At 34.6% G+C, this 25,528-nt stretch overlaps 1 protein-coding gene across 1 annotated transcript in view; it reads right to left on the reverse strand.

The window, feature by feature from the left end:
- Positions 1-19,574, reverse strand: part of SYNE1 (spectrin repeat containing nuclear envelope protein 1) — a 391,665-nt gene extending 372,091 nt beyond the window's left edge. Inside the window, exons 1-7 of the mRNA XM_021716025.1 lie at positions 18,898-19,574; positions 17,793-17,971; positions 15,102-15,298; positions 11,911-12,020; positions 8,183-8,233; positions 4,363-4,470; positions 1,147-1,284 (exon numbers count right to left, since the gene is read on the reverse strand). Coding sequence (XP_021571700.1) covers positions 1,147-1,284; positions 4,363-4,470; positions 8,183-8,233; positions 11,911-12,020; positions 15,102-15,298; positions 17,793-17,971; positions 18,898-19,035 — 921 coding nt within the window. The 5' untranslated portion in view covers positions 19,036-19,574. The remainder of the gene's footprint in view (positions 1-1,146; positions 1,285-4,362; positions 4,471-8,182; positions 8,234-11,910; positions 12,021-15,101; positions 15,299-17,792; positions 17,972-18,897) is intronic.
- Positions 19,575-25,528: the final 5,954 nt, after the last annotated feature.

The raw sequence follows: 25,528 nt of genomic DNA on the forward strand, positions 1-25,528 counted from the left end.
ATTTCAGGTAATTTAGTAAATGGCAATATCTATTCTAGTTTGATACTTTGCAAATGAGAAAATTGCAGTTATATGAAAATTCTGTGAGAACTTAAAAAGCATCTTAAACATAGAAGAATATTGTAAGCTTAAGCAACTTTCTTCTTATGGAAATAGCATAAAGCACCCACTGATTTTCAGTATGGCATTTGCTGTAAGGGAAGGGTCCTAATTTGTTGACATGCTTGAAAGATGCAGTAGTTATTTATCTGCAGATGAATACTCTGGTTATCAGCATGAGAATCCCATTAAAACCTCCTGCATGATCATAACAAGCCCCAAGATATTTGGGTTATCTTGACAGCTCTGGACAAAAATGAGTTTTCAGGATTCTTTCTATGGTCCTACAATTTTCTCACCTTCTCTCCATTTCTTCTATTTTACCTAACGCTTAAGCACCATTTCCTAGCTTACTGGAATGCCAGGTGAGATGAGTTGAAAGTGCTTAAGAACTAACCTATCCTTTCATAAAGTTGATAGAAAAAAATGAGATTATAAAAATAAAGAACACATGGTAAATTCAAGACAAATATTCCTATTAGTGATCGAAGAGTTCCAGGGTTTGAAATCTTGGTCTATAATCATGAAGAACATCAATATGAAAGATAATGAGTGGTTTTCCTTCAGATTCATGAAGGACCAGATAAGAAGAGATGCTTGAATTAAAGAATATACAGTTGTATGTCAATACAGAAAGATTATTAACTGTTTGTGGATGAAACATGGTTTCAGAGAGCGAGAAGTGTTGGGACTCCATTGCTGGGAATCTTCTACAAGACAAAAGTTGCCTCCTCTAAACAACTCAGAATTAAATTGCTTAAGATGAGAAGCAATCCAGATAATCTCTCAGGATTTCAGCCTATCATCTAGGCAATGGCAAATATCACATGTAGGGCAGGCAGGGCAGGATAATAGTTGTTAAACCAAGTAGTTTCACTATCTTATGGGAAAAGTTGGTAAGAGGGCAAAGATTCTCCCACTGTTAAGCCTTTCCAATCTCAGAAGCAGTAGGACCTGATGCAACATCACTGTATGGAAAAAGATGACAAAAAACATTCTTGAATAAATTACATAAGCCCTAATGAAATTAATCATAGAGGAACTTACCCTGGAGGACACTCTATCCCAGGATTGTTTTACCAATGCTTGGTCAAGTGACAATTTACCATCTCTATGTAATGGCTGTATTAAATGTTCAATCTGTTTCCTTTTCATTTCATATTGAACTCTGAAGTGCTTAAATGACTGAAAGAGGAAAAATAGCAACAATATGGCAAGGAATCAAAAACAGCGAAAGCAAAGGAAAGCACATTTCCTAAATAACAATCTTTTACATTTGGATTGGAATCAATGTATGTTGTGGATGATAATAATGACAGTCAGTTTACTCATAGTAGCTGCCCTGACTATGAACTTGACCCTATGATGAGTGCTTTCTATACATTATCCTTTCAGGCTCTCTCCATAACCATGCAACATAGACACACATCATTCTTCTGAAGAAGAATGTGATATATCAAAGTGATATGGCAAGGACAAGCAGTAGAGGTAGGACTAAAGCCTAGAATTTCTTATTTCTACTTCAGTAATTTACATACCAATGTAGTTTGTCAGGAAATAATAGTAAACAGGAGTACAAATCTAGGCTAATTGTCAAGAGACTTGCTTTACTTCAAAGTATGAAATAATTTATAAATAGAAATTACACATATTAAAATAGTGCTAAGTTAAAGATACCTAAATCTGTGTTTAAGTAAGCCTGTATCAAGAGGTTTACTTTAGCAGACCTCATTTACAAAATAATTCTTTGCTTTATTATTTTTTTAAAATTTATTTTATTTTTATTTTTTTTTTAGTTGGGAGTCTCATTTGTTTGTCCAGACTGGAGTACAGTGGCCGCTCCAGGCCACTGCAGCCTCGTCTGCTGGGCCCCAGCGATCCTTCCGCCTCAGCCTTCTAAGTAGCCGGAACTACAGGCGTGCACTACCATGCCCGGCTGATTTTTTTGATTTTATTGTAGAGATGAGGCCTCGCTGCCCAAGCGGGTCTTGAACCCGTGGGCTCAGGCAATCCACTCACCTCAGCCTCCCAAAGGCACGGGATTACAGGCTGAGCCACCGAGCTCGGCCTTTGCTTTATTTTTAAGGCATTAAGATATTAAGTATATTATAGTATGGTTATAATGCATTTATAATATGAAGATTTAACCAGAAGCTTCACACTAACATAAAAAGTAGTTTTAGTACCATAGTAGTTTATGTTATATAGAACTTTAAAATGTTACATTTTATATTATATTAACCCATCTTAAAATATCATTCCAAGTCCAAATATGAATTGAAAATATAATTAAATTGCATAATTATATTACAGAACAGGAAAATGGTCCTACGGAATATACACATAACACATCTAAAAGAATTTCAAAATTATAAGCAAACATGTAAATTCACATGAAGAACACTGGGGGGAGATAGTGAATAAGAATTTTATAAGCTGGCTCTTCCATGCCTGCTAACTTACTGGAATTTTTAAAATACCAAAACGTAAAAACAATTTCTAACTTTATTCTCCAAAATTTTATTGGTGAAAAAACTGGAAACTATAGAATTTATTGATAGGTTGAAATAGACAGAAAATGCTGATTACATAATACAAAGATGAAAGAAAATTTTCCTTTTATTCAGAGTTTCAATTGTCACTAATACTATTTTTTTAAGACATGAGTGATCATCTTTGGCTTAAAAGAAATGTTTTTGTTTTATACTTTCCAATCCTTTGTTTCTCACCTATAAAATAGCATCTGTACCACAGGTAACTTTATAACTTGGATGTTATTTTGTTGATAATTTATGCTAAAACTAAATTCATCAACCAACTAAATCAGTATATTCATTCTGTTCTTGTATATCTGTTCTCAATTTGCTGGCATAATCATTTTCTAATGGAGCTCATCCCAGAAAATTGTATTTTGGGGGAAAAAAATTACACTTAGTTTCAATGCAAAAGAATACATGCATAACAAGCACAAATTTATTGCTTTGCCAAATTCAGCAAACATAATATTGATAGCCTCACTCATCTAAATTCAGGCATAAATATATTAATATATTATAAATAGAAATACGTTATATATAATATATTTATATATTCATTTTTAATTATCAATACATATTAACATATACAAATTTTATATTAGACACAATATAAAATCACACACTAATGCTATAGGCAAACCTTTTAATTGTCTGTCATGTTGAATCTCTCACATCATTTTATCCTTTTTTGTAACATGAATGATTGAAATATAGCATAGAATAGAATAGAATATAGAATATACTATACTTTTGCCACTAAAATGAAGTGATATTTTAAATAAGTGGGAAATTACAATGCTCCATAGAATAAATCACAACTTCTTAATGAGAAAAACCTGTTATAAGACTTTGTGTCTTAGAAGTGGAAATTGAAAGCAGAAATGTAATGAATAGCAGTGTAATGGGACCAGGGAAAGACACCACCGACTCTGACGTCGACTTGCATGCAACAGTGCTGAACAACACAGGTTACAGCAGACACTGATTTCTTCAATGGATCCCTTCCAAATATGCATTTTGCAATCCTTTATTATATTCAGCTTATTTTATAGTCATTTTCAATTTTTTTTTTGAATTGGAGTCTCACTCCATCGCCTAAGCTGGAGTGTAATGGCACACTCATGGCCACCCCAAAGTTGACCTGTTGGACTCCTGCGATCCTTCTGCATCAGTCTTTCAAGTAGCCAGAACTACAGGTGCGTGCTACCACACCCGGCTAATTTTTTTTTTATTTATTGTAGAGACGAAATCTTGCCAAGTTGCCCAGGCTGGTCTCGAACATATGGGCTCAGGTAACCCACTTGCTTCAGCCTCCCAAAGTGCTGGAATTACAGGTTGAGCCAGGGAGCCGGGCCTTCAATTTGACTTAAGTCTTTTTATTTTTGTTTTGGTGGATTTTTGTGTTAGGTTGTATTTACTAGACTGTGAGTTCTGTAAAACAATGACTCCGTGTTTGTGATCTGAGTCATCCACAAGACTAAGTTCTGAAAAAGTAATGAAGATGCAGAACTCCATAGATAGTGTAGACACAATTCAGTTTAAAACCACCAACTTAGACAGAAATGCAATTAGAAATTACACGCAAACTTAAGATAATGACTATTATTTCCTTAGAGACATTTCTCATTAATACAGTTTAAAAAATTAAACAGAGATGAAATCACATATATGATTCTTTCTCATGAAAAGATTTGTGAAAGTTCAAAAAAGCTTTCCCATATATTACCTGATATTTATCCTGCAAATTTGATTCTGCCATTTGTGCCCTTGTCATATCTCTCTCAAATTGTTCTATCCACACTTTCAGTTCTTTCAAAATTAGCCAGTCTTCTCTCTGGAAATCAGGAGACGTTACAATTTTATTTGTTAATGAGCATTTGTTTAATTGCTGATTAATACCTGACTGATCTTAGAAGAGTCTGAATATTTAGTAAGTCCCAATTGTTTCTAAAACAATTTTCTTTCTCTTAACCCTCACCCCTTTAGGAGAGTAAGAAACAAAAGATAACTTGAGAAAAATATCTTAATTATCTTGTTGAATACTGAAATTATCTACCTCCTTTTTTTCTCCCTCAAGTAACACTAATTTAACAAAGAAAATATGCTCAACCAGGAATGTCCTAAGAACACAAATACAAAAAGCAATAGCTGGGGAGGAAACACAGCCCTATGGGTGGTTTCCTAACTCAAGGCCGTTGGTAACCCAGAGGACTGTTCTGAATGGGATTGATTTTGACTAAATTTGAGGACTTGCAGTCACAATAACATTGAATGGCTTGCCTATTTCATTATTTTAAAATGATATTCAGCATTTCAAGCTCCGCGTGGATAGAAAACACATTTATCTTATTCAATACAGTATTTCTGTACCCTGGCAACAGGGCACCTATGAGAGAGTTACCAAGTTATTTGCTGGATGAATATAGTCAGGCCACCACTCACGTCTCAGAAATGAAAAATAAAATTAGGATTTTCATACAAATACAAACAGAGGCCATGCTTGCATGGATTTTGTGAAAATATCCTAATTTTTCATCAAGATTTTGTATGTTATAACAATGCCAAAGCAATCATAAACATATTTAGCATAATTTTTGGCACTTACAAATAGTCTTCAATTATAGCATTTCACTTCCTGCTCACAGTTCTGTGACACAGGTAAAATGATTGTCCCCCTTGATAGACGATGTGTCAGAGCAGAAAGGCTGCTGTCTACTGAGGCAGGCCAAACTGGTCTTAAATCCTATCTGGATATGCCACGTATTAGCTCTGTGACCTTGGCATGTCATTCCCCCCCCCTTTAACCTATTTGAGAAATCACTGTCTACCCTTTCCATGGTTTTGTTGAGAATGAGAGCTCATCTATATAACAAACCTAGACCTAATACTGGCACACAAAGTTTTCATGAGTTTTGCCTCATCGTATTTTCTGGTCTAGTGAAGGCAGACATCTGCAGAAACAATTCTCTTCCCATCTTCCCTGGGATAATGACTTCTTAAATGCGCAGCTCAGGCATGACCCTAGGAAGCTTTTTTGGATCCAGAGGTTTGATTGAGGGGAATTTCTCCTCTATGCCAGTGGTTGTCAAACTTAGTGCACACAAGAATCACTTGGAGGGCTTGTGAAAACACAGATCGCTGGGCACTACCCCTAGACTTTCTGGCTCAGTCGATCTGCGGCAGAGCCTAAGAATTTGTATTCCTAACAAGTTTCCAGGTAAGTCTGATGCTACAGGTCTAGGGATCACACACTGAGGGTGCTTCTCTACAATCTTGTAAAAACCTGAGCTCTAATATTCACCCAAATGCATTATATTGTATTTATTCCCTTAACTGTCTCTTTTTTCCCATTTTACAATTGACTTTCTGTATCTGTAGATTCAATAATAAGAAGATTAAAAATATTTGCCCAAACCTTAACAATGTAACCATAAAAATAAAATTAAAAATACAGTAGTAAAACAATTATTAGCATAGCATTTACATTGCCTTAGGCATTATAAGTAATCTAGAGATGATATAAAGTATATGGGAGGATATGTGTAGGTTATATGAAAATACAACCCCCATTTTATATCAGAGACTTGAGTGTTGTGGATTTTGGCATCTGCAAAGGGTTCCAGACTGGGAGCAGTGGCTCATGCTTGTAATCCCAGTACTTTGGGAGGCTGAGGCAAGAGGACTGCTTAAGCACAGGTGTTCTAGACCAGCCTGGGCAACATAGTGAGGTATTGTCTCTATAAAAATTGGTTTAGCATGGTGGTGTGTGCCTGTAGTCCCAACTACTCTGGAGGCTGAGATGGAAAGGTCACTTGAGCCCAGGAGATTGAAGCTGTGATGAGCCTTGATTGTGCCACTACACTCCAGTCTGGGCAGCAGAGTGAGACCCAACTCATAATAAAGTAAAATAAAACACACAAGTAAAAGGATTCTGGACAACTGTACAAACTCTATGCATTTTTTGTTTCCATTCACCTAGCAGTATCTGGCATTTAGTATCACTCAATATATGATTGTCAAATAAATGATAAATTGGTAACATAGCTAATAGTAGAAGGAAATGGACCTGGAGTCCAAGACTCCAAGATTACAGCGTTTCCCAGCATGTCTCTTATGAATAACAGGTGAACATAAGCAAGACACATGTTAATTATCAGTTGATTTTCATGTCCAGAAAAATGCTGATGACACATTCTTATGAGCTCAGAAAAAAAAAAAATGCCTTTGATCTATCCCCAAGGTGCCAGAGGTCAGTGTGTTCACTATAAGTGACCCATATGACAGTGAGTGAGCTTAGGATGCCACTGTGAGCCTCTGAGAATGGGCCTCTCATCAACTGCTGCATTTCAAAAGGTTGCCCTGAAGACAAGCTGTTTGTTACCAAAAGTCATCTAAGACAAAAAAAGGGTATGCTCTTAAAATAACTTTATTAGAGTCTATTTAGTAAATGACCTTTTCTAGTGGTGGCAGTGTCAAGTAAAGTGCAATAAGGTGAGAAGGATGTAGCTATGTATACACTATGTATACACTCAACATTCTCCTTTCTAAGAGAAAAATGAAGTTCAAAACAATATTCGGAATCCCAGGACCTATTAGTTTAGTGACCTTTCTTCAATTGTTAACTCTTACATGCATTCAAAAGACATGGGGCATACTTGCTTATAGGAGACCACCTAAAGTTCAAGTGGCTAAACTGTCAGCATTCTCTTTACTTTTTTCTTTTATGTTAATTTCCTTTCTCTCTCTCTGTCTTCTCTCTCCCTCTCTCATTCTCTTTTTAATTCACACACACAGACAGGCACAAATATTTTTGTACCATGTTTTTATACCCATAAACTCATGCTTCATCAAAGATAAAATAAAACATAGTATATTGACATGAAATTAGTTACTTCCGATTTTTCTATTCCAATGTTGGCATAAAGTCTATTGTATTGACAGATCCTTAACCTCAGGACTAGGTGGAATATAAAGAAAGATGGAAAAACTAAGTACAGAACAAGCACTCAAGAACTTGAATATGGGTAAAAATTCCTAGCTACTCATTCTGCTAATATTTTTTGAGAATCTACTATATGTCATGAACTTCCTAAACCATGAAACCTGATAATAAGCAGAAGAGAGTGAGGAAACAAATCAACAAGTTAACTGAATACTTACCTTTTTCAATGATTTCTTGCTTAACATTTTAAGATCTAGACATAAAACTTTAACATAGTTTTCATTTTCCATGACACACTTGAAAGTATTTAGCATAGTTATTGTAAATCCTTTACATTAGTGTCATTAAGTGTTATTAAATTTAATTAATTGATGTCATTTATAATTAAAGATTAGTGGACAAGTTCATGGGAGTGTCTTAGATTGTCACTAACATTTGATAACACATATGTATGTTATTTGTACTTTTAGAAAAGAAAATGAATTGACATGATTAAGGTATTAAAAAGTGATTATGTAAAGACAAAGACATGCAAAAGAAGGGCTAACAAGCTACAGAATGTAGGATTTTTGAAAAGAGTCACTAATGCAAGATTATCTCTTACCTTAAAATTTTGGATAGAATTTGCAAAAGATGAAAAACCTGGAAGTATATCCTAACAATATGAAAAGATAATATATAGAAACATCATATAAATCAGGGACAAATATTATTTGGGAAACAAGAAGAAAATCAATGGAGAGGTGTCTGTCTGAGATAAATAGACAATAATCTTAAGATTATAATTACTTTAAGATGTTTTCAAAACTTTTGAAAATATAAAAATGTTCAGCCTTAACAAGACAATATAATTATCTGGCAAATGGCATTTTTATTTTAATTTGAAACAATTATATGCAGTAATATATATATTTTGTAACTGTGTCTTGAAATAACCTTACACATTTTAGGAAAGCTGTGTGCAAAAGAGGTATATGGACTCATGATTTTTTATGTAAATATGTGCAGCACACATGTTTCTGTGTCCTTGCAAGATTTAAGACCATGCTGTGCTTCTGAGAGCAATCAGTAATATTTGTTGTGATGGAAGAATGAATGGGAGAAAAAATAACTGAAATTTTAATAGGTGAGAGAGATAAACCAATAGACCCATTTTATTTATGACTGAGTACTAAATTAACCAAGGGATATCTTTTTTTTTTGAGCTGGAGTCTCACTCTGTCACCCAGACTGGAGTGCAGTGGCGGCTCCCGGCCACCGCAGCCTCGACCTGCTGGGCTCCGGCGATTTTTCCGCCTCAGTCTTCTGAGTAGCCGGAATTACAGGCGCGCGCTACCACGCCCGGCTGATTTTTAATTTATTGTAGAGATGAGGTCTCGCCAAGCTGTCCAGGCGGGTCTCGAACCCGCGCGCTCAGGCAATCCACTCACCTCAGCCTCCCTAGGTGCGGGATTACAGGCTGAGCCACCGAGCCCAGCTCCAAGGGATATCTTAAAGGAAAATGTTCCTTTATCAGTTTTATCGGCTGAATAAAAAAGAGCAATGTCTGTTTTCAGTGAGAAAATGACAGTTACAATGATATCCATAAAACATTTAATTTTTAAAAATCTTAAGAAGAAGATAGAAATCAAATTAAAAAAAGATGAAAACCCGATAGATATATCCATGCCAAGATTTTTAGAAATGAATTCAAAGATTTACTAAGAGCTGAGTAGACAAATACTGAGTATTTTGAGGTGATGGTATTAGTTCCCCTAATTTGTATAGTTTATAAAATCTTAAAGGTTCACTAGACAGAATTAAGTGACTATTAACTGCATTAAACAAATATAAGCCATACATCATAAAATAAATTTAAAAAAATTATTCCAAATATTCAGTTTTAGATGTTTATGCCCTAAATTGCCTAAATACCACCTTAAAAGGAAAAGCTTCTAAGATAGTTTCCTCAAAGATAATTTTTAAGATAAGCCTGAAGAAAGATATGCATCCTCTTTTTAGAACAGGAATAGAAAAAATTTTTAAAAATGATCAGAATGTATTTTCTAGATGATTAAAGTAACTTCTTAATAATTCTTCTTTAGAAAAGTCTATTAATAGGCTTATATCATGAGTGTGTGTGTTTCAAATCTCTAAGGATTATTGCATTAAATTCTGTCCATGAGCATTAAGTAAAGCATCTTTTTAAAAATACATTTTCAGTTGCAATGTTTACTAATATGGAGAGATGATGAATATCAAAGTAATGAAAACAGTAACAACTCAGAAGCCAGATCAGATATCAGTTCAACTGGATAATATAGGGACTGCAGATATAGCAATCAAATGGAAATTTGGATGGATTTTCTCTGTGCAACATGAGATAAGCCTAATATGCTTTCTTATAGACAGATTATAGTATTCACACAGCAATATTCATGTCCAATTATATTGTTAAAACTCAGTAAGCCCCAAATGACTCCAAAATACTTGCATCAATCTATGGCGGCATTTGCGCATGGAATCTTTGCTTTAGCTATTTGTGGTGCTTCTTAGAGATATTTACTTTATTACTATAGAAAAGTTACTCTAGTGGTGAATATTTGTGTGTGAATCCTGGCAAGGAAGAAAAAATTATAGTGTTTAAGAAGCTAAAATGTTTCTACTAACAATCCAAAAGACACAGGAAATGACAGTTATCTTTGTTTTGCTAAAGTCTTTTATGAAGTTGCTGATTTCTAATTATTGCTGAAATACTTTTCCCTGCTTGAAAACTTTGGGTTACGCTCCCTCTGGCCTTTTTCTTTTCTTAGCTCCCTCTAGTCTTTTTCTTTCCTTAGACCTGTTTCTAAGTCTATTTAGAAAACACATTTAAATTTTTCTTATTGTTCGTCACTGTAATCCCATTCTGAAAACTTCAGTTGAGACCTGAGCAATGAAGATAGACAGACTGTTTTTAACACATCTTACAAATTTGATTTATTATTTTCCTTGATGCCATTTGCCTTATAACTAATTTAAATTCAGATGTGAATTCACTTCTTGGTAATTTTTTAAAAAATACAATACTAATATAGTGGACCTTTAACATCTATCATAATACTATAAGAAAAGGACCGACAGTGTTGGGAAACTATGGGGGGGTAGGGAGGGGAAGGGAGGTGGGACTAACAGTAGTCAATATCTGTCTGGGGACGGGGAGACACCCTTTATCAACAAGGGTGCTTGAATGATACATATTTGTAAACCTAAACCTTAACTGTACCCCACAATTTTTAAATTAAAAATAAAAAAATACAATACTACTGTAAAAATACTAAAAGGAAGGTCATATCCATTGTTGTTAAAGACCAGGAAGACAGGCACTCTGATGTCCTGGCTGGAGTGTAAAATGGAACAAATTTTCCGCAGGGGAATTTGAAAAATGTTTTTAGAAATATTAAAATGCAGTATGCCCTTTAGCCTAGGAACTCCACTTCTAAAAAAGAATCTTAGAACAACATTTTACTAAAGAGATTGTTCATATAAACATTGTTTATAATGGCAAAAAACCCCATACACAATTAAGATTAGATAAATTATTATACATATATATGGTAATCTCCATAATTCTTTATAATATTAATGGAAAAGAAAACTATAAAATTGTATGGATATTTTGATACTATTTTTGGTTAAAATATTATATGTGTCAACCATACATATATAAAAATGTTGGGAACTAACACCAACATATTAATTCGTTTTCTAGGATAAGTTCTCTCTAAAAGGTCAAGTCCAGATAATTTTCCTTTTTTCTCTATTTGTCTTTAATTTATGATAATGAACATATATCATTTAAGCAACATAAAAATGTTAATGTTATTTAAATTATCAAAAGGCTGACAAACCCAGTCGTAGTGAATAGTTATAACTTTTTACAAATTGTGCCTTACTTCCATATGTTTGCTATGAATACACATAATAAATTTCAAAAGTCAAAATTAGATTTCATCAGATCAAGCCAAACAAGAGGATGTAACATCTAGATGTGCAAACGATGTGATGGTTATACATTTACTTCAATCTTCAGATGACTAAAGTGGATTTCCCAAATGCTGTCTTTTCTCAATTTTAATTCATCAGCATCACATATCCTGCATTTTTTACTACAAATTATTATTAATGCTGTCTCTGAGAAATCCAACATACAAACCAGAGAAATCTTTTCTTCTAATCACTCCCACCATGGGTGATACCTATGTTTTATTCAGTTGCTCTTGTATTAAAATACATACCAATTTAATTTTTTGCAAATCTGAGTTACTATCATGAGTACACACTAGCAGAACTTGAAAAAAAACAAATACCTACATCATTCTCTTGCCCTTCGGCGCCTGTACTGTGGATGTCAGGATAATGTTTCAGAAATTGCGCCACATAGGTCATAATAGACTTCTCGTCAGGTTTGTCCACATCAACATCTGGGAACAGCAAAACCAAATGTGAATAGATTAATTAGTAGTCACTGGATTTAATAATACAAACTTTGAAATCTAGCTATTGTACCCCCAAAGCCTGTCTTAAATGTAGAAGGAAAATAAAATTCTTATTTAGAATTTTTGGAGAAAGAGTAAACCGATTTAGTCTGAATGTTACATGGTAGAAACTGTGACGAGGAAAGATGACACAATTTATCAGAGGGCTTTTAGTACTACACAGGTATACAGAGATAAGAAGCATAGGTCTCATTTAAATACTCTCAACATCATTTCATCAGAAATTTGAGATGTTGTATGGTTGCTCATAAATTCTGTCTAGTTACTAAAATACAAGTAATATGTCAGTTTTAGAATTAGTATGAATGAGTAGTACCAAAATGCTTATAGGTATGATACTGAGTGACAGCTCATATGCTACATATGGCCAAATATAGCTAAGCCCCCACCTTGCCTCACAAGTTTTGCTTTAGAAGAAAGGAGAGATAGGTACCTTATATGAAATTTCTTAGGCTGTCTTTTCATTGTGGTGCATTCTCTCTAAATTAAGGTACTTTGCATAATCAAATTCTCTTTGAGGGACATACCACCTAGGAAAATCTCAAACATTGTGGTTTTGAAACTCGTTGATATTTGTGTAATAAAATTTGTAGAATAACGATCTTTTTACAGCTTTAGTAAGTATACATGAGGTTAGGCATACATAAATAAAAAGTGTAGAATGCTGTAAACAAGCCTTTAAAGTACCCATTTTAGCTGAGTGCAGTGGCTCACACATGTAATCCCAGCATGTTGGGAGGTAGAGGCAAGAGGATCACCTGAACCTGGGGGTTCAAGACCAGCCTGGGCAAATTGGTGAGACTATGTCTCTACAATAAATCAAAAGATTAGCCTGGCATGGTGGCATGTACCTATGTATCCTCCAAAAATTCTAAATAAGACACCATATAATATAATTCTTATTTGGTATCTTGGTGTCAATCAGTAGACTGCACAAATGATTGACTAATTTTTGCCATTTCCCTCGTTTGGCATATTTTTGGCAAGGCTGTGAATGTAAAGACTTTCTGGATATGAGTTAACTCAAGTCTTCAAAAAGACAATGATGGCTTTAATAAACTAGTGCATTGTTATGTTGAAATAAAAATATCAAAGTGAACTTTCCAAATGTCACAAATAATTTCTCATTTGGATCAGCACTTAAAGATATCTCTATTAATGAATGCATAAATGTTAATATACAACATCCAGTGAAAGCAAATTACCCTCTACTACAACCCAGACTTCCTGGCCTAAGCCCAGCAGGATGAGGCTGCCGTGGCCATGAGTGTGCCACTGCACTCCAGCCTGGGTGACAGAGTGGGACTCCAATTTTAAAAAAAATCAATGTTAAAGGCAGTAAAATGAGTAGGGCAATGTTCAAAGCAAAAACCAAACCAAATCACCATGAAGTATAAAACTAACCTAATACGTTGTGAATTTTTTATTAGAGATAACATTTCTAGGAACTCACACCATTTGAAAGGTGTTTCAGATAATGCATTCTGAAATCTGTTAGATGACTCTAAGGTGATTTTAGGAATAACAAGGTCACTGACTTTGAAGATACATGTGAAGAACGAGTAAAACAGTTTCAGGAAATGTGAAAGTGAAAAGAAAAGCAACAATTAGTAGGTGATTTAACATAGTGTGTATTGTTAAATATATATGTAAATCATAAAATAATTACTATAATAACTATTGATCTATTTAATCTGCATCCATAAATGTATACATTCAAGTTGGTTAAATAACTTTTTGAAGGGGAAGTTCTCATTAGAAAAAAAAGGGATCAGTTTATATTTAGGATAGTCTTGTATTTGGGCAACCTCAGTTTCTGATGAACAAAGCAATTATTAAGATCTAGTCCAGTGGATATGAAAAAATCATTTATTCTCTCCTTTCATCCCACTCTAGGATAAATTTCAGCTGTTATATCCTCTGAAGTTGATGCCTAGAATATGTGTGCAGTTTTCCTCTTGGTACTGTGTCTGTGTGTTCACGTGTATATGTGTGCATGCACACATGCAGAAAGCCTTTGGTTATCCTAGTAAAAGTGGGGTACCAAAGCAGCGTCCTAAAATTGCAAGGGGTCCCCATGAGGTCCTTCATCTCAGAGGAAGCCTAAGCAGATCCCTGTAGCTTACCCTAGAAAATGCAAGTGTATCCTTTTGCTTTAGAGCTAGGGAAGTTCATTCTGAAATCGCATCTTCAAAAATAATTTGCAGTGGATCTCATGAAGATAGAGAATAGATTATTGGTTACCAGAGGCCAGGAAGACTGGGTTGTAGTAGAGGGTAATTTGCTTTCACTGGATGCTGTATATTTACATTTATGCATTCATTAATAGAGATATCTTTAAGTGCTGATCCAAATGAGAAATTATTTGTGACATTTGGAAAGTTCACTTTGATATTTTTATTTCAACATAACAATGCACTAGTTTATTAAAGCAATCAACATTGTCTTTTTGAAGACTTGAGTTAACTCATATCCAGAAAGTCTTTACATTCACAGCCTTACCAAAAATATGCCAAACAAGGGAAATGACAAAAATTAGTCAATCATTTGTGCAGTTTACTGATTGACATCAAGATACTGGATGGGTACCAACATTTCTAAGTATCTAATGATTGACATTTAAAATATAACCTTAGATTATTAATAATCTTGTATTTCTTCCAGATTCTTTGGAGTTGTATAATTATTTTATTATGTCACTCCCCACCTCCAGAAACACACTTCTAAAATTTTCATTTCACTTTTAACTATATTGAGTAAGTCCAGTTCACCTGGCTGATACACCATTGCTAAAGTGCTGTTTGGAGAAATGGAGTTATATTTTGTTACTGAATATGGTGATTAATATTTACACAGAGAAAATTGGTGCAAGAAGACACTATTTCTTCCTGCTTTTCTTCTGTTTTCTGGTGCTAATAGAATCTTGGAGGTCATGTGTAATTTCTGAGTGTAAGATATACAAGACCGCTGTGTTAAGAGATACAAGGCAGTATCTCTTCAGCCTACCTTCAGGATCTAGCAGTCTTGGGATCCCCAGTTCTGCTTCAGCAATAGTGAAAGCATTCTCCAGATTTTCTCTGTTAGACCTGGCTTTCACTCTCTCCAAGTCCACTAGTTCAGGTCGAATGGCATGAATGACTGAATGAAAGGCAATCCCGCTTCTCCAACTCCGTCCGAAGTCTTTCACTTCTATTCCAGTTTGCCTTAGTGTGATAAAAACATCAAATGATGATATATTCTGAACAGATACAAGCACTTTCTTCAAGGTCTGATGCAAAATCCACTGCTCCTCGCCAATGATGTGCAGTGAGCTATATTAGTTCATTGTTTTTTGAGAAAAATTAAGCAAAACAAAATTTTTAGATGGTAACAAGAGAAAATGTAGAAATTCTGGTTCTATACTGAGAGCTTTCTAGTTAGATTTTTCAGTAATTAAGATAGGCAATTTAAAGCACATTTTTACACTAAGTTTTTACAGGAGCACCAATTAGAGAAAACTGAAACAAAAGAAAATATTATAAAAACATCAAAAACATCAAAAATGATAGCAATAAACCACTGCATATTTTTTGAAGGAAGATATACCATATTCCCAATGGTAAGCAGCAGTGCTGTGCAGGCACAGGTCAAAACAGACCAAGAGAATGTGACTGAATTCCACTAGATGCATTAGAATGTATAAATGCAAATGGATGTAATTGTGTCTCTAAAGTATACTCAAGGGAGTCAATTTATTGTCTAGGTCCAGAAATTCCAATTGTTCCACCAGTTGGTTATCTTACTAATTTTTGTCCTAAAATATGATTGTTTCTTCTAGATATTTTACAATAGGTATGCAAATATCAGATAAGCTATTTTGAGCATATTTACTGATAGTGCATGAAATTAGTTTCTCAAAATAGACAAGGCTTTTAACTGTCTTATATTACTGATAATTTTTAAAATTTACTTTTCAAATATTTTTAAACTTTACATGAAAACAGGGAATACACTCTGACAGTCTGTCTGGATGTTTTGTCATTTTCCACCATCTTCAATCTTGTGAGTGTGATAAACCTTCAGACCAGAGTGTCCCAAACAAGACAGTAATTTAGGAACAAGTCAATCAGATATGAAAATGGATACAAGTTCTAAAGTCTTAAAAATGTCAAATTAAATAGTGTAAAAACAGCTTTTAGAAAAAAGTATTAACTGTTTGGTAGCACAATGGAACCATGTGTGCATAACAGAATTTTCATGGTAGAGAAGCGTCATCTCTCCAAACTTCCACAATCTATGCAGCTACAAAAGAAATGAATCTTATTGATGTGTTGATGTGTAGAGAACTCTCAGGTCCCTGATACTGGACATTTACACAGATAAGGAAAATACGACTTCCACTGATGTTACCCATATACAAGTTGTGGGTATGACTTTATGTCCACCAAACTCTTGCATGTCTTTGAAACCCAGAACAGCATTTGTATAACTAAATTAAATGCTGGTTAACTCCAGTGGCATTAAATTTGAGCTAACTATAAGCTACTAGTCTACTAAATGAAAATCAATTTATTTTTGGTGAATTTCATGCTATGTGGAGCAGTGGACATCAGAATATCACATTGATATTGTTACAAAGTTTAATGCAATAGAGTCATGAAAAATGTCAACATGCAGTCACAAGTCTTCTCCCTACTCAGTTCAGTTGTGATAGAGATTAGTAATGTCCAATGTAGATGCAATCAGTGTGTCAGCAATTTGGGAACGGCTTTTTAAATTTTATTTCTACTACAGATCTTAAGGAGCCATTAAGCTTCGATTTCAGAAAATTTTTTGACTATACTACAACTTGAATCATAAAAACATATCCCAAATTAGAGAACCAGCTATATGCTTTAAAAGATAAACAAAACCACATATTAGTCATGCTAATTACATCTTTCCTATGTTTATATTCTCTCTTTTTATTTCTACTCTTCAGACACTTTAAAAATAAAACTCCCTATGTTTCATGCCTTAGTATTTTATAATGATAAGTTTACAACTATTTTCAAGAAGTAGAGAATCAAATTCAGATTAGATGTAGGCATGAAAAGCAAGATAGAAAATGAATCAATTTTACATGTTGTTTAGGAAAATTAAACAAATGCACAATCTGTATGTGAAAAGACTTACCCATGACCACACCAGACCATATAATATTGGTGTAATCAATTAAAAACTCTATTGAAATTGCTATGAGAAAATACATTCTAAAAGTAATTTTCTATCCCTTATTAACACATATAACATTATTATGCCTAGCAGAAAACTGAAAACTAGAAGCAAATTTTCAGTTCATAAGACTAGAATTGACAAAATAATCTACATTCTAGATAAAAGATGAGACCAAAAGGGAAAAAAATTCCAAAAAATTGCTAGAAAGTTTCAGGAAATAAAAGCAAATTATTTTTTCAGACTGTGGACCTTAGTTTACATTGTTATTAAATAGAACTCAGTAGTTTAAACCTGTAACTTGTTTGTGTAAAGATTATTTAACAGAAGTAGAAACTCCTAACAATGACTTGAATTAACCCTCATGCTACTAATCAAAGTGTAGGATTAATCAGTTGAATTTATCAGTCCCAATCACATGAATGAAGAAAGAATGGATTTTATTAGAGCATTTTTCTACAGTATTAGTTTAAGTTTAAATTTAAACAAATGCTTGGTACTTACTTGCCTGCGGTGTACTGAACCCACTTCAGTAAGGCCTTCTTAGCATTGCCTTGGATCTTGGTGACCACCTTTCTTTTACTTGGTGGGCTGGGAGTCTCGGCACTAACGAGGCTGTCCACAGAGGATGTACTGCTGGACAAAGACTGGAGCTGGGGCAGGTTGCTGGTCAACTCTTCAATCTGTTTATGATTCAATAGCAAGCAAAAATACAAGAATTATTTTTGCTCTTCTTTCTTCAGCTATTTTACTTTTCCAACTACAAATGAGTTATCTTAGTGCCCTGAACACCCATGACAGAATGAATGCTCTTAAAGGGCATATGGCCTAAATCTTATTCCTTTTTGCACCTCCCATTGCATCTTGAAGTATATCTTACACACAGTAATAAATATCTGTTGAATACACGAACGAATTAACAAAGTAAAACCTAATGGTTAGAACAATTACTCTGGATGGAATGGCAAGTTCGTTTCTCCTTTTCATGTCTACTGGGAGCTTAGAATTCCTCATTTCCAGAGAAACAAGATAATTTTCCTGAGCTCCTTTTACACTTATCTTTTATCTCCATTGTGACATGATCACTTTTCAGATAGGGCATCTCTGCTGAAGTTCTTAGAGGTGTAGGGCCCAGGCACAATACCTTCTCCTACTACCAAAAGCAATGTATGTGTGAAGGTCCCATTTCTGCTAAGTGGAGAATCAACCCAAAGGTATGGCAGATGAGGGCATTGTTAAGGTGTCTTCTACTGGCCAGGCTCAATGGCTCAGCCTGTAATCCCAGCACTTTGGGAGACTGAGGCGAGTGGATTGCCTGAGCCCGTGTGTTCAAGACTCACCCAGGCAACTTGATGAGACCTCGTCTCTACAATAAATAAAAAATTAGCCGGGCATGGTAGCACATGCCAATAGTTCCAGCTACTTGGAAGACTGAGGTAGAAGGATCGCCTGAGCCAAGAGGTCAAGGCTGCAGTGAGCCATGACAGTGCCACTGCACTCCAGCCTGGGTGACAGAGTGAGACTCCAACTCAAAAAAAAAAAAAAAGTGTCTCCTACTATCTCCCTTTGAGATATGAATAAACTGAAAAAAGGAACTGTAGCACAGTACCTGGAAATATAGAATAATGGTCCACATCAATCCAAGAACTATTGAGGGTCGGCCATCAGCTATATCGGTGGAGTTAATGTTGACTAGTTTAATCTGTACAAAAAGAAAAACTGTACTAGTAATGTACTGGAATATCATAACTGATTTAATTATATAATAATTAGAACTTCATTAGATATCAATAAGACTTGCTCATGCCTATGTAGTGGAACACAGAAGTAAGTAGGGTGAGCCATAAAAACAAACAAGCATATAGTTTCAGTGTAAATTTCAGGGACATTTGTTAGGTGCACAAACTAAAAACAACTATAAAATGGTTTACAGAAACTTCTTTTGTTGAAAGTTGAAAAAAATAAAAAATCATGCAGGGAATTGTCAACAAAAATGCCAAACAGAAAAAAAAAGGCTATTCTTTATATTTAGAAGTTGACTGGAACTTAAAAGAAACTGTGATGAATAGTTTAAGAAGACTCACTTACTTTGAAGTTTGTTACCAAATAGCATGAAACTTATGTTCTCTTTTACCTATAAAAATCAGGAGTTAAGATTTCTAAAATTTGTACTAACCGGTGATCCTCTGTACATGGACTGACATGAAAAACAAAGGAAGAAGATGATATATTTACATAAATAATCTTTCAAAATCAGTGTCATTTGTTCAAAGGAAATTAAAATTCAGGTAGTAAATTTAGAACATGATTTTAAAATACATTTTAAAGAGAAACAAAGAAAAGTGAAGAAATAGTAAAATAGACTTGAGGCTTTTAGTATTTAGTTCCCTACTTTTGAGAGATTATAACTATAAAGCATTCAGGAGAGACGCCAGTCTATTTAGAGTTGTCCCCAAATTTTCATTTTGGTGTTTTCCCAACTACTAAAAAAATGTGCTAAATCCCAATAAAATGGACTTGTATGGATGGTAAGTCTATCTCAGTCAATCTCAATAGCCTTCAATCAACAACTACTCACCATAATAATTCCTAAACAAATTAGAAATAATAATAATAAAGTACCTTTCAGACTACTAGCTCAATAATTCTCATCAGCGATTTCATGAGGTATGTTACTGAGGACAAAGTTCAGAAGTTTGTGAATGTTGTACTTAAAAAAATTTTTATCAGAGTCAAAGTTATGTCACAAATGCTTTGAATAGTTTAAATGTACCAGTTTTACATCATAAGGGTAGAGTAAAAGCTATCACAAAAATCACTGTAAGTAATTTGAGGTATGCTTATTGGAATTTTGTGTCATTGATGAAACTTACTTATCAGGTTCAATGGCAAAAAAACCCAAACAAACCTGAGAATTACTATAGAATATAAACTTGTGTTTGCTTCTCTTTAAACCTAGCAGTGTAGACATACAATGTGTATTTATGACAGAATCTACTACAATCCCTATAATCATTTTGGCAGCTCTGTTTTACGACCTCTCCAAAATTTTCTCTACATCTACTTTAGCACCCACAAACCACAAATGTAAGACACATGCTAATCATCATAAGATCAATGCATTTCATAGAGGATAGACGGTTTCCTTTTCTGGTATATCATTTTTAAAAAATATTGTTGAGTATTACATGAATATTTTACCCCAACGCGGCTCCAATTGTACTACATTGTTAATATAGTCAACTTATCCTAGACTCTAAAGATCTTTTGCTCAACTTATTTTTCATAATTACTCTCTTTCTTTTAAAATATTGTCTCTATTGTACATCTACTTTTCATTTTATTGGTTTCTGGTTTTTTGTATAAATGTATAGGGTACAAGTCTAATTTTTATAGGCATAGATTGTGTAGTGATGAAGTCAGGGCTATTATTGTCTTCACTGTCAGAATATTAAATCATGATTTTATATCCTAAAAACTGTCTTTCACAATGGGTTTACAAAGAACAGGTTTGTTTGTTTACCTTCCACCAGTCACAAAATCCCATTGAAATTAAATTCTTAATAGCCTAGGAGGGTGGAATGGGCAACATACAGACATCCAAAGAGACAGAAGATTTTCCAGAAGTCAGAAAGAGGATAGGATAATGCTGATGGATAAAAACCACAGCCAAGGATGTTGGAACAGTGGCTCTCAAAGTGTGACCCCCAGAGCAGCAGCAAATGCATCACCTGGGAAATTGCTAGGATCATAGAATCTGAGACCACACCTCTGACATGTTGAACCAGAAACTAAAGAAGTGAGGCTCTGGAATCTGTTTTAACAAAAACCTCAGATGATTTTGATGTACATTAGTGTTTAAGAACCCTGGACTAGACAATTTTTCTTGGGTCATTAATCTGGAGAGGTTTTACTTTGTAGGATAGAGGCTTCTATGTATTGAATTGTGATGTGTGTCCTCCAAAATTCACATGTTGAAGCCCTAACTCCCAGTATGACTGTATTTGAAGAATGAGTCTTTAAAGAGGTAAGGAAGGTTAAATTTGGTCATAAGAGTGGAGTCCCCATCCAATAAGATGTTCTTAAAAGCAGAGGAAGAGACAACAAAGATAGATCTTTCTCTCCACGCTCACATGGAGGAAATGCCACATGAGGAATATAGATAGGAAGGGACTGTCCACAAGTCAGGAAGAGTGGACTTCCCAGAAAATGACCTAGACAGCACCTTGATCTTGGACTTCTTATCTCCAGGCTGTGAGAAAATAAAGTTCTGTTGTTTAAGCCCCCTAGTCTTTGGTATTTTTTAATGGTAACCTGAGAAGATTAACACAAGGCCAACAAATGTTTCATTAATTTTGTGAATTATTTGGAAATAAATTTCAAAAACTTTTTGACAAAAATCTATATCACTACCTTTTCTTGGTAAATTTGAAAACCTAATAAATAAATCTAATGTCACTTTTTACTGGCTATCTGCTTTATTTAATACACCATTTAAATAAATTAAAATAATTAATTTGTTTTTTTTTGAGTTGGAGTCTCACTGTGTCACCCAGACTGGAGTGCAGTGGCCACTCCTGGCCACTGCAGCCTCGACCTGCTGGGCTCTGGCGATCCTTCCGTCTCAGCCTTCCAAGTAGCTGGAACCACAGGCGTGCGCTATCATGCCTGGCTAATTTTTTGATTTATTGTAGAGATGAGGTTTCACCAAGTTGCCCAGGCGGGTCTCGAACCCGCGAGCTCAGGCAACTCACTCACCTCGGCCTCCCAAGGCAAAGTAATTAAATTTCAATAGAAATCCAGACTGCTGACTTTTCTTGATAAACTAGAAAACCTGGGATCACCATCCTTGCATTTCATTGAGATAAAGCTAACTGAAACTGAGTATTTGTTCTCTTCCTCAAGAGAGGGAATAGGACTGCTCTGTTCTGTTACCATAGGTAGCTTCCAGCTTACCTCATTCCTTCACATCATCTTTCTGGACCTCATAGGAATCTGAATTTATTCCCTTGTCTGCACCATGGAGGTCAAAGGTTGGGTTTCTATTTTACTGTTTAGAATGATCTATCTGAAACCTTGTTGGAGAAAGAAATCTGTGGAAAGTGGTGATGAATCCATTCACACTTATACATTTCTCATCAATTTCTAACATATTTTAATAGCCCTGCAAACAAGAGAAAAAAATAAACACACATGTTTCTGCAGTAATATGGGAAGAATGCCTTAATTATTCCTTAAACCAAGCTAAATACTAATACAAGGACTACATTTCCTTGTTATCTAAAAAAAAAAAAAAAAGACATCTAAACACAGGACAAAGTACAAAGATCAAAGAAAAATTTGTAAGAGTATAACTGAGACATAAGTTCTTAACTTGTAAAGAAGAAAACTAAATAACAAGCAGGAGGGCACCAAAGAGTCTTCAAAAACTCATTGCTTGCCACAGTTAAGCATTCTGTGAGGCCATGGGATAGAGAAGAGCAAGAAAGAGGAGTCAAAAAGCATAAGTTCAGATAGATGGTGGGGGGATTTAAAAGAGATTAAGAAACTTGCAAGAACAAAAGGAAAATTCTTTGGATTATATTCTGAGATTCAAATGCATACTTTCTATCCTTAGTAAATATAACATTTTTTTCTTTTTCTTTTTTTAATATAATCAATATTTTTTATTATGATATTGTGGGATACAGTTAAGGGTTAGGTATACAAATATGCCTCATTCAGTCACCCTTGTTGATAAGAGGTGTCTCCCCATCCCTAGACAGATATTTACTACTGTTAATCCCATCTCTCTCTCCCCCCATAGTTTCCCATCACTGTCAGTCATTTTCTTATAGTGTAAATATAACATTTAAAACATGATCTGAGAAAATAGTCCTTGTGAAAACAAGTCTTCTGTGAAAACAAGTCTTCTGTGGAAACAAGTCTTTATAAACAATGCTTCTCATAGGCTAAGTGCATAACTTCTTCTCCAAGACTTATTGAGTAAGAACAATGATGCTTTTATATTCCAGCCAATAAATATCACTCAGACTGAAATAGGACTCTACTGTCATACAACTGAAATGAGAGAATGAATGACTTGAAAAACTCTGAATATCCTGTTCAACTTTCTGTGAAAAACCAATGGAAGGTGAGCAGGAAAAGAAACCTTCCAATAAGAATGAGATTAGAGTGATCTGGAAACTGTCCAACATTGCATTCAAAGCTAAGAGTGTTGTCTACATTATTCTCATGTCCGGAATCTCTCTTGGGCATGAAGTTTGTACAATTTATACTGATTTATTGCATTACCAACTTACCAATATGTAAATTATTTAAGAGCCAAAGCTCAATGTTTTCTTTAATTTTGTATTGTCTAGAGCTCCTGTTTTATAGAAAGAACTCAAGTATACATTTGTGAAGTAAATGAATTATTTCAGTACGTGTAAATTGCGAAGGAAGTAGTGGAATCATTCTATTTTCCAAAAGTGTCTGGATATTTACTTATAAAGCTAGTTTGGTGTGGCCTGGCAGATTTCTCAAATTCCCAGAAATTAAAAGAGGCTAAATTTAAGAGGATTGGTGTAGCCCTTTTGGAGGTAAATATGGCAACATTTAACAAAATTACATAAACATTGACATTTTGACTTGGCAATCACACTTCTAGAAATTTGCCTAGAAGATACATCTCCAATTATATGAAAGTACATATGCACAGAGTTGTTCACATGTAGAAACAGCTTTATACCCATTCATAAGAGAGTGGTTGAATAAACAGTCATACTTCCAGACAATGCAATACTATGCAGCTCTAAAAATGAATAGGGAAATCTCTATGAACTGGTTTGGGGTGATTCCCAGGATATACTACTAAATGAAAAGTCAAAATAAGTCTATTGAATGTTACTCTTTAAGGAAAAAAGGAGATATATGAAAAAACATCTCATTTGTGGAAAAAATACAAAACTAAAGAGATGGGTTACCTAGAGGTGGCAAATTCTGCTAAAGTAAGGGAACAAAAAGAGAGAAGTGAGAATAAGGATGGGGTTTGCACTTACTCTTAGAACTATAGTGAGGTCTCACTCTTCCAAATAAATAAATAATTAAAATCAATCAGGATGTGTGTGTATGTGTGTGTGGGGGGGAGTGTTGTGTGCAAAATGGAATGCAAACAATAGCAAATGAACCTAATTCTATGACAAACGCATAGCAGCATCTCCAGTTTGTAAATCTGTAATAGGGGTGTGGGTTAGAAATTCTGAAACAATGTTACAAGGGTATGGGTTAGAAATTCTGAAATGATTTTATGTGTGTACTAAGGCTGAAAAAAATAAGTACATGTAGATGAGAGACAGGTTTCACATTATCAGAGAAAGTAGAAACAAATAAGCATATAAGACTATAATAACCTTTGTGGTGTTGTATTGGAATCAGAGGTATCAGTTTGAACAAATGCTCTCTCTCTCTCTCTCACACACACACACACACACACACACACACACACACAGGAGAAGCAATATATGTACATGTGTGTGTATATAAACAAACACAGTGAGAGACAAAGGGGGCTGTGTATGTGTTGTGTATATATATGATTTAGTATACATACACATTTTCTAGTTCTGTCTGCTGAGGGACCCTAGAAGCCATGAAACCCCAGGAGCAATGAGCATACCTAGCACCGAAATCTTGGTTTCTAAACTTCATTCACCAACAAAAGGAAGACAGCCTTCTTAGAGAAGTGGTTGATTCCAGGACTAGGCAGGGAAAATATAAAATAAGCCTGGAACATCTGTAGTTTCAGAAAATAAGAAAGTGTTTAAGAAGGATAAGGCCAGGTCAAAAGGGTGCAGGAACCAGCAAAAAAGGAGCTCTTAGTGACCAAATATGGAGCAATTTGAGTAAAAAAAATGATAATAGTGATGGATTATCACTATAGTGATATACATGAGTCTACAAATATATGTGAGTCTATATTCAATTAACTAACCAAAAAAAATAAATGAGGAAGAAAGAACATCTTTTTCTTACAAAAAGTGCAATGAATAAATGTAGAAGGGATGAGGAAAAAGCAAAAGCAACATTAGACAAGTAGTATAGAAATAATTATTGAAGGCAATGGAAGCTTAAATCAAAGAGCAAAACTTTGAGGAGAAGCAGGGAATTAGCATTGTCTCAAGTATCTCCCCTAAGTTATATCTCAACTATAAAGGGAAAAATAGTAACTCTATTGTAGAGGAACATGGCAGACCCTGCCT

Source organism: Carlito syrichta, unplaced genomic scaffold, assembly GCF_000164805.1.
Source record: "Carlito syrichta isolate Samal-C Ts95f unplaced genomic scaffold, Tarsius_syrichta-2.0.1 Scaffold308114, whole genome shotgun sequence".
Taxonomy (NCBI): domain Eukaryota; kingdom Metazoa; phylum Chordata; class Mammalia; order Primates; family Tarsiidae; genus Carlito; species Carlito syrichta.